The sequence below is a fragment of the Lytechinus variegatus genome, chromosome 9 (genome assembly GCF_018143015.1).
Source record: "Lytechinus variegatus isolate NC3 chromosome 9, Lvar_3.0, whole genome shotgun sequence".
In the NCBI taxonomy this organism is placed as follows: Eukaryota; Metazoa; Echinodermata; class Echinoidea; order Temnopleuroida; family Toxopneustidae; genus Lytechinus; species Lytechinus variegatus.
This window is the reverse complement of record NC_054748.1, coordinates 27,485,671-27,496,471: the sequence shown is the minus strand read 5'-3', so window position 1 is coordinate 27,496,471 and position 10,801 is coordinate 27,485,671. Positions and strand designations below refer to the sequence as shown.

Below are 10,801 nucleotides of genomic sequence, written 5' to 3'. Positions count from 1 at the left end.
GGTCCACGAAAATAATAATAAGCTAGTATAAATACTTGAATTATTTTATTAGCTCATATATCTTGGGAATCGTCAAGTTTTTATAAGAATTAATTGACACAATGTTCCAGCAAATATCAAGAAAATAAGATAACTGTCAATTAGAGTCTGCATGCGTATATGCAGAATAGGAAAACATTGCAGTCGATATATCATGTGACTCAAAAGTCATGTGACTGAGTGCAACTGAGCATGCATAGAGAGCGAGTTCGAGAGGATCAAACTTCAAAGGAGGAATCGGGAGTTTTTCGAAAAGAAAACATCATTCATACTGTTGCTTCAAATTTGTCAGTAAATTGAGAGAATAGGGAGTTTTAAGGTGCGTACGGTATTTAGTTTGTTATTCAAACCTGAATAAGATACACAAATAAAGAAGCAATAATAAATAACCAGCGACGGCTCCGCGCTCCTGGGAGTTTGCCTCCTCCACGGCCATGGCTAACGCGGCGGCGGGGCCCCAGAAGAGCGGGCGAAGCCTTTAGCGGAAGGCGGCAGAGCTCTCTGCTCTGGGGCCGATTGCACGAAAGGCCGGGTCTTTGGCAGGACCGTCTTTCGTGTCGCCCATCTTTTATATGCGCCATGTAAAACGCATTTTAAATAAATCATCTGCAAACATATTCCATTCGTCCGTTAAAATAAACAAAATATTTGTTTATAGATGTGATATATCATGAAATTGTATAAAATTTGATTTAAAAGCAAGCTAACGAATCTTATTCTTTATCATAAATTTCAGAAACACCCCGCTTATAGCGTATCATAAAAGATGGGCGACACGAAAGACGGTCCTTGGAAAGACCATTTCGTGCAATCAGCCCCAGGGGCGGGGTACGTGGGTAGCAGTCTATGGCCGATTGCAGGAAAGGCCAAGGGTCTTTGCGAGGGCGAGGGGCGGTCTTTACCGGGGGAGGGGCACTCAAATTAAACCTTACTTACCTACCGCAAATACAGTGGAAGAATGCTAAATCAGGACAGCAGAAGTCAAGCTTCCAGGTAATTATTTGGGGTGTGCCTTACGCACGAAGCCTGCCCCCGACTTTAATGGGGGTCTTTCATATCGCTTTTTTATCAATATGATTGATGCACCATGATATGACAAGCATTTTTTAGATAAATTACCTGGAAACATATTTCATTCATTAATTGAACTTAACTTTGAAGGGAACAAAATTAAATCTATTGTTTTATAAAATGACATAATCCGGTTTAACTTAAAGTGAGCTAAATAATGTTGTTCATACTAGATCTATAATAAAGTTGTTAGAAGGTGCTTCACACAGCGCGTTTTAATAAATGGGCTGCATGAAAGACGATCCTTGCAAAGACATTTTCTTGCAATCGGCCCACTCTACTTCACAAAAAATAGTTTTTTATTGTGGAAAGAATATTTGTTTTTGTAATTTACAGGTCTTCAATGAAATCAATGATGATCAGAACTGCGTGATCATTTTTAAATTCCTGGAAGGCTGACTCAAGTGAGATGTATTCAGTTTCAAAGATGTTGGCTCTGATGAGAGCTTTTCTTCTTTGCTGTATGCTTAAATGTGTGTTCACAGCCCAGCCTCCTAATATTATATTCATCGTTGCAGACGACCTGGTGGGTATAAAATCAAGATGGTTTTGTCCTAATCGAATAAGAAAATGTCTCTTCAGTCTGTTCAACTCAGAAAGAGGAAATGTTTGTGAGCAACTACATGTGTTAACACTTTTTATTATCCATACCTATATCAACCAGCTATAGATCTTTTGTATTAGAGGAAGAAGAGGGAGAAGGAGGAGGGAAAGAAGGAGGACGGGGGAAGAAGAAGAGGGGGAGAAGGAGGAGGAGAAGAAGAAAGAGAGAGAGAGAGGGGGGGGGGGAGGAGGAGAACTCATTTTTTTTCATATCAATTTTACTGTATTATATCCCAATGATTTAAGGTACTCTACTCAATGATTTATGTATGGTACATGAAAGAAAGAAAGTGAAATAAACTGCTTTTGATATTAGAGAAAATGCGCAATTGACAATTATTTTACCGAGAAAGCACAAATTTGGAATTCTGCAAAACCTTTAGAGCAATTTTGTTGATTTGAAGAACTCTAGATACATTGTATTGTAAACAAACATTTTAAGACTTTCATATACTCTAGCTCCTTATCTATTTTTGGAACTTTGTAAAATATGTTTTTATAATCCTTTATGGCCGGGTGGGTGTTTCATAAAGCTGTTCGTAAGATACATGTAAGAGCGACTTGAAGAATGACTGGTGATCCTTTCTTGTGGTGAATGATATAATTAATTGGCGATGGTTTACAGCGTAAGAAAGGATCACTAACTTACGAACAGCTTTATGAAACGGCCCCCTGTTCTGTTATATATTCATTTACACATACAGTTTCATTCATATTGATTTCTTGTATGGTAAATAACAAGATGTGGTTTTACTTATATTTTCTATTGCAGGGATGGAACGATGTTAGTTTTCATGGTTCATCGCAGATCCTGACTCCGCATCTTGATGCGTTGGCATTGGAGGGGGTCTTGCTAACCAATTACTATGTATCCCCCATTTGTACGCCAACTAGGAGTGCTATTATGTCAGGCAAACACCCGATACACACAGGTTTGTTAACATCTTCACATAGTCACATAGTAAAGCATGGAGCGTTGTGGCCCAGTGGATTATTAGTCTCCGGACTCTGAAACAGAGGGTCGTGGGTTCAAATCCCAACCATGGCGTAGTTTTCTTCAGCAAGAAATTGATCCACAATGTGCTGCACTCAACCCAGGTGAGGTTAATGGGTACCTGGCAGGAATTTATTCCTTGAAACGCAGCGCGCGTAACAGCTGCACTGCTAAAGCCAGGGTAATTATGCTGCATATACTGTAGAGCGCTTAGAGACTTCTGACAAAGTAAGTATTAAGCGCTATATAAGCAAGTATAATTATGAAAGAAATATGCGCTATGGCTAGGAATCGAACATGCATCCCTCCGTTTTAGAGACAACAGGCAGAACCACTAGACCATGAGATTGCCCCCTAACCCACTCTGGTGCTGCTACTTGTGTGTATACGCATAGTGATGAAATACATTTTGTCTGCTTCTAGCACTGTAAATACTAGGAGTAGGCAATAAATGATTTTTCATTTTGCTTCAAGACTTTTTTCTTTTCCTTTTACCTTATCTCAACATGAAATGACAATATTTAGGGTCCTGGGTCAGAGAAAAATGTGTGCCGGCCCAAAATCCAAGATGGCGGCCATTTCCCTAAAAGATATTATTTTGGCCATTTAGGGTTGCAAAAAGAACACGTAACATCTGTTCCCTATGTAAAATGACCCCCAAAATTATTTTGACCACTGTATAGCCCACATTGGTAAATTGATGTATTCTTGCCATTCCAGGGCTGCAGTATAGCGTTATCATAGCAGACCAGCCGTACGGCCTCAGCACCAATGAGACCATAATGCCTCAGTATCTCCGGCCTTTGGGATACCGTACACATATGGTTGGTAAGGTAAGGAAATGAAATGTAGTGTTCTTCTTTTCAAGACTTTTGGATGTAAATGGGCTATCACACCCCAAGTGGGGGGGACGTTACAAAGACTTGAGTGTGACTTCTTAGTGCCAATGCACCCATGATATCCAACATGCGTTCTCATTGAATGAATATGCAGTAGGACCTGTGGGAAGGATTTGACCAATGCAGTGATGGCTTATTTGCCACATGCAGCTAGGAATTCAAATAAAATTATCAGCCACACTTAAATTTTTGTGAAACACCCCCCACCTCCCCCCCTCGGATATTTTAACCAGCATATTTCAATCAACCCGATTTCTTGATAGCAAGAATTGATTTTTGATTAATAGTTTAAATTGATTCCACGATAAAAATTTATTTCTTGCTATTGTTTTATGTTAACAAAAGGCAATGTCTACCGGTATATGGAATGTGTGATATAAAGAAATATTCAGAAGACAGATTGATTAAAACATGGCTTGCCATTCTTACATGTAAGGGTGGTGATACACGTACATATGTGTCGAAAATGGACTGAAACTTAAGTGTAACACCCCCCCCCTTAATTCAAAAGCCAGGCTGACGCTGACTCGGACTGATTTCACCTGACTGAGTCCACCTGTGTATGTGGTATGGAGGGGCCTTCATGCCACCTTTAGTCCTTCCATTTGTGTATGTATCACCCCCCAAGCGATGTTGGTTTATTACTTAAGGCCACCACACACCTCACGACTGTTCGAGATCCGATTTTGGAACAAATCGCATTTTGCTCATTTTCTGAAAAAGTGAATGGAACAAATTTTATTTGAGGTTAAAATTATTTGAAACAACACTGATACAACCATTTTGAAAGGTTACAAGCCTTTATGTTAGAGTAAAGGCCAAATTAGTTTCAAATCATAGGCAATCGTACGACTGGTATGACGTCATTACGACTAGGTATTAAAATTGCTTTTATTCTAAGAAGGATGATTGCACAGTCACAGATTTGAACACAGGTATTCATACGATGATTTAGAACATTACACAGTAAGATGTTCCAAGTCTCAGTATTAGCATCAAATTCTACTACTATTTTACTACTATTTTATTCTTAAATCTGGTCGCAGACCAATCATAAGGTGTGCGGTCGCCTTTAAACTACACTCAGAGGTAAAAGTCCATGATGAATTCAGCATATAGAGAGATGAACATGTACAACGTCAACAGGCCAAAAAAATAAATATTTATTTTCAGAGGCCTCTTTTCACAATGTACTACCTACATGTAAATCTGAAATATTGGATAAGCTTTAATGTTCCAGTGAATGGGAATATTCCAGGGCTCTTGTGAGCATTTCGGGGTAAAATCACCCCGAGCCCCCATGTTTTTTCCCTTGTTGAGCATTTCATTATGATTCACCTCCTCACTACAGTACAATTTGTTTGTTGTGGGTTTGGGAAATAGTGGCATTTAGGGTTCTTCAGCAAGGACTATACACCCATCGAAAGAGGCTTTGAGTCGACATACGGATATTACCTCGGCCAGCAAGACTACTTCACCCATGAAGCCCAGGTAGAACATTTACCGCAGGTACAATCTATGCTGCATGTACGATTTTTTTTTGTATTACACTGCAAAAATGCAGGTGTTTTTCAGCATCAGCCCGGTATATTAATATGTCATCATCAGAGGAATGAAACTTGTTTGAGACAACACTGGGTTCATTTTCTTGAAAGTTTCCAGCCAAATCAAAATAATTTTTTCAAAATATGGAAAATTGATGGCCATTTCATGGATGTAAAGATGTGAAATTTCAGCAACTTTTGGGGAAACTTTTTTCTTATATCGTCAAATGGTTGTCACGGAGAATGTTCAAGCTTTTATTGGTTGTTTTGAATGGTGCTTAAGTGTTTTGACACCTTGTGTTTTCCGTGGTGTTTAAGCAGCATCAGATAATGTTAAAACTTAATGACCCAAATTCACAAAGGTGGTTTTGAAAACCAACGGTTGAGTCCATGGTTTTATGCAGATTTCCTGTATAAATTACTCTTCATTTAGTGCGTATCGGGCCCATGTATAAAACATGTCCAATGCTGACGCGCGCATTTGTCACAGTGCGCCGAATTGACGCCCGTTACCATGCTTAGAAACGCTATTTTACTCATGAGTCCTTTGTTTGAAGAGTGGAATCATGAATAAAATAGCGTGGATAACCACGGCAACAGGCGTCAATTTGGCGCACTGTGACAAAAGCGCGCATCAACAATGGAATTTTTTAATGTACGCGGTAAAATGAGTGTAATTTATACAGGAAATCTGCATAAACCATGGACTCAACCTTGGGTTGTTTGATTTCAAAATGGTGGTGTTTCAACACTTCTGTGTTGTGGCCATACACGATGCAGGGCTGATGTTGATATTACTCCTTCTTTTTGCAGAGTGCCTTGAATGTACAGTCTTGAAAGGGTGCTCAAGTCTGAAATCGATATGAACTGAAATTCGAATTGAATTTAAACTTTATTTTACCGTCATCTTTAAAGAGAAATGCCAAGCTCAACACACTGAAAATGTCATTTGATTTTGATGAAAAATAAAACAAAATAAAACAAGTTTTATAGCATTGTTAGTATCACTGTATCAGTGAAATGGGTGCATTATCATTGTCATGAATATGCATGGATCACATGTTCATTACCATGAATATGCATCAAGTGAGGTAATGATATCTGTTTATTAATAGTTCATATTGATTTCAGCAACGAGCATCCCTTTTAGCCTGCATGCATATGTTTTGTTTCAATGTACACTAATAATCATATGAAATATTTTGTTCTCTCTCTCTCTCTCTATCGCTCATAAAAAAATACTAACAAATCTTTGGCGGTGCATGCACACAAATTTTCCTGGGCTTGCTTGGCTGTCTGTCTGCCTATACCTCAACACACCTAAACCACACCCTTGTCTAACCCACTCCTACCCCTCCTACCCCTATCCTGCCCCATATGTTCTCTATGGGGGCGTGGCTTTTTAGTGGCATCTAGGGTTTTTCAAGGATAGTCTTACTCCCAGTCACCGTGGTTTTGAGTCGTATTACGGTTACTACGGCGGAATGCAGGACTACTTTACCCACGAGTCCACAGAGGTAATAACCCAAATTTTCTGTCATCCATATTTCCTTAAATACTCTTTGATATTATTTCGTCCTCTGTATTTTCTCAACATTGAACCTTAAAGAATGATCCTTTTCAGCTGCTGCATGAAAGCTTTCTCTATTTGACCCTTGCCCCTATTTCTATTTCTACTTGTACCCCATTCGTTTACTCTTTACTGTACATCTCTATCCTTTAATTAAAGGGGTGGTCCAGGCTGAAAGTATTTATAGCTTAATAAATAGAGTAGAATTCACTGAGCAAAATGCTGAAAATTTCGTCAAAATCGGACAACAAATAGCAAAGTTATTGAATTTTAAAGTTAAGTAATATTTTGTAAAAACAGTCATCATGAATATTCATTAGGTGGGCTGATGATGTCACATCTCCACTTGTTCTTTTGTATTTTATTATATGAAATTAGGTTTATTCAAATTTTTTCCTCCAAGAACTAGAAAAATTGGATTGACAACTGATTTAGTGCATTAGATATTTATTGCTGCAACTTATTTCATCATAAGGGAGACATACTATTCACACAAGTATGAAATAATGAAAAAAATGTGATTTTATGTAATAACATAAGAAAACGGAAAGTGGAGATGTGACATCATCAGCTCGCCTAATGAATCTTCATGACAACTGTTTTCACAAAATATTGCTAAACTTTAAACTTCAATAACTTTATTATTTGTTATCCGATTTTGATGAAATTTTCAGCGTTTTGCTCAGTGAATTCTACTCTGTGTATTAAGACATAGATATTTTCAGCCTGGACCACCCCTTTAAATTCAATTTCAATGTTTCTCAAAAATAAGAAACATGTAAAATATAGAGACAGAGCATTGTCCCAAAAGATATAAAACATATTTATGACAATGAGGGGTCAATGAGCAAGTATCCTTTATAAGATATTTTTCCCATATTCAAAACATAGAATTTACATTCTTAGTAAACCTTAGTAAAAGACATAACGTTGATGAAAAAAAACAATTGTCAATTTGTTAGGGGGAGATTTGCTCCAGGGATGAGAGATTGAACACCAGGCTTTCAGATGTATCATAGTTTCCTTTTGTTAATAATACATGATTTTAATGCTGGCAGCAATAGGCCTTTGTAGCTTTTATTTGTTTATTGATCTCTGTGAGTAGCTGTTGGTTTGATAGATTGCATGAAATTTGCCACTCTTTATGCATGTGAAATAGATTACAGGTTTTAGAATAGATTTGTGAAATGAAGACAAGCTACTGACTGCTTCCCCGCTCCTTTCCAAGATGCACCCACCTGTCTTTCTTTCTTTTAGCTCTTTAATTAATTATGCATGTTTATTAATGAAATTGACCCACTCATATTCATCACTTTTCATTTAATACTTCATTTACTATCAATTGTCCTAATGCATAAATTACTAATTTGATTTTGTTTGTTTAATGTTTGCATGATATTGATTGCTAATCTACCGTCACTTGATTTCCTTCATGTTATAATTCAAAATGTATGTGTGCTTTTTCAATTTTAACTAAGTTAGCATTAGCTTTATTTAAAGTGATATATATGGATTAAAATAAAAGGAGAAAAATATATGATTAAATAAGGTGATACCCCCCAAAAAAAAAAAATCAAGTAGGACTTTGGAGGTGTAAATTATATTTGAAATTAAATTTGGAAAGATATCACTGATACAGACATAATTGCGCTTACATTATGTATTAGAGACCAGCTCCTACTTAAAAAAGTTGTTTCTGATTACCCTAAAGATCCACCATTATCCTCCAGCTGAATGACTTTTTGAAATAGTCTTGTATTATACTAATGGTTTGACTTGTGTGTTTTCAGTGTATTTGCAAGGACTGATCCTGCGCTGCAGAGCGAAAACTTGTTATTATATGTGTAAATGCAAGATTACCATTTCAAGAATCTTGATGTTGAAACAACCTCAATTTATTTTCATTGTTTCCTTCTTCCCTTGTCGCAGAGTGAAAACTTGGGGTTTATATGTTTAAGTGCAAGATTACCATTTTAAGAATCTTGAAGTTGAAACAACCTCATTTTATTTTCAATGTTTCCTTCTTCCCTCGTCGCAGAGCAAAAACTCGGGATTATATGTTTAAATGCAAGATTACCATTTTAAGAATCTTGATGTTGAAACAACCTCAATTTATTTTCATTGTTTCCTTCTTCCCTCATCGCAGAGCAAAAACTTGGGATTATATGTTAAAATGCAAAATTACCATTTTAACAATCTTGATGTTGAAACAACCTTGATTTATTTTCATTGTTTCCTTCTGCCCTTGTTGCAGAGCAAAAACTTTTTATTATATTATTAAATGCAAGATTACCTTTTTAATAATCTTCAAGTTGAAACAACCTCATTTTATATTCATTGTTTCCTTCTTACCTCGCAGCATAAAGTGACTGGATTTGATTTCCATGTGAATGGGTCAGTCTACAAACCCGTTTTCGGCCAGTATTCTACCGAGATTTATACAGAGAGGACGCAGGAAATCATTCGCAATCATAACCCGCAAGAGGTAATACCTCGCTTATATTCTCAATGATCACCCTGTGATGGATACGTCTATGGCTTTAGCAGCCATTGCAGGTGGCTACAAGCTACAACTATTAAGCATTTTGGTTAAAATATCATCACAATATAATTTCCTCTAATAATAACCCTGTTCAGGAGTCGACGATTAAATGTTGATTTTCAATGGTTGGTGCATCAACTACCGAGTAGGCCTGGTGGGTGTTTCATAAAGCTGTTCGTAAGATACCAATGACTTTACGCGACTGGTGACCCCTTCTTGTGCTAGATGATACATCACTATGTCATTCATTTAGGAGATAAGAACATGTTTCAGTCGTTCGTAAAGTTGTGCGTATTCTTACAAGCAGCTTTATGAAACACCCACCTGGCAGGTGTTTCATATAGCTGTTCGTAAGATACGAATGACTTTATGCACGACTGGTGATCCTTTCTTGTGCTATGTGATTTCCCTGTATAATTGAGTTATGACCTAAGAACATATTCCAGTCGTGCGTAAAGTTGTGCGTAACTTTACGAGCAGCTTTATGAAACACCCACCTGGGATGAATACCCTTTTGTCATTCAATTGTTCGCCTGGGTAAACAATGAAATAGTTTGAACAGTTGAGATTCCTGGATTATAAGAAATTATGAAGAATTTAATATGTACTTGACCTGCCAGTGGTCACACTTAATGAGCAAGCTGACTCATTCGAGTGTCCCAGTACAGCGCCTATGACATGCACATCAAGTTGACACAGCTGAACGATGCACGGTCGCCATTGGGGCTGTCATTGTGTCTTGAAAGAGTTGCATTGTTGGAACTCATTAAACTTTAGAAAAAATTTCATTTGCTGTCTTCCACTTTGTTGTCAAAGATTATGGCCATGTACTTTTGATGATAAAAGTGTCAAATCAGTAACTAACCTTTGTCGAACATATTCCGATAGTTTGTAAACTGAGATCAAATTCATTGATTGTTTTTACTCCAGGTTGGTTTTTCATAAAGCTGTTCGTAAGTTAAGAGCGACTTTAAGAACGACTGGTGAACATTTCTTACGCAGTAATTAACCACCAATAAACATTTAATGGTGAATATCATTTACCACAAGAAAGGATCACCAGTCATTCTTAAAGTCGCTCTTAACTGAATAAGAACAGCTTTATGATATGGTCCTCAGGCCTGCTACTAAGTTAGTGAAACAATATCAAAATGTAACGGTTTTTTATGCTTTTTTTAACCACTCAGTATTTTGGTCAGTCTTTGAGTGTAATTTTGAGAGCCCTTGTAGTATAAAAACCATTGTCTTCTATTTCCCTTTTAGTCCTACATGTATACAGTGTACATGTAGATACCCATAACTATATTTCATGTATCTTTTATTCATTTTCGTAATTTTATCGATGACCTGTTCATATTCTTAAATAATCTTTCTATATTTTGTAGCCGCTGTATATCTACCTAGCCCATCAAGCGGTACACAGTGCAAATTACGATGGTCAGAGGTTGCAAGCTCCGCATAAGTACTACGAAAGATTCCCGAACATTAAAGATGAAAACAGGAGAAAATTTGCAGGTAATTTCTTTTGATAGTATCATA

The 10,801-nt window shown here is 37.1% G+C and overlaps 1 protein-coding gene across 3 annotated transcripts in view; it reads left to right on the top strand.

Annotated features, from left to right (window-relative positions):
- Positions 1-239: 239 nt before the first annotated feature.
- The window catches only part of LOC121421610 (arylsulfatase I-like), a 17,237-nt gene continuing 6,675 nt past the window's right edge, over positions 240-10,801 (top strand). The window contains exons 1-7 of one of the 3 annotated variants that reach the window (XM_041616369.1): positions 240-358; positions 1,447-1,636; positions 2,486-2,645; positions 3,428-3,540; positions 6,557-6,667; positions 9,080-9,205; positions 10,648-10,777. In XM_041616369.1, the coding sequence (XP_041472303.1) occupies positions 1,520-1,636; positions 2,486-2,645; positions 3,428-3,540; positions 6,557-6,667; positions 9,080-9,205; positions 10,648-10,777 (757 nt within the window). In that variant the 5' untranslated portion in view covers positions 240-358; positions 1,447-1,519. Of the gene's footprint in view, positions 359-1,446; positions 1,637-2,485; positions 2,646-3,427; positions 3,541-4,989; positions 5,116-6,556; positions 6,668-9,079; positions 9,206-10,647; positions 10,778-10,801 lie in introns of all 3 variants that reach the window. The other 2 variants (XM_041616370.1, XM_041616367.1) reach the window with 2 other exon arrangements.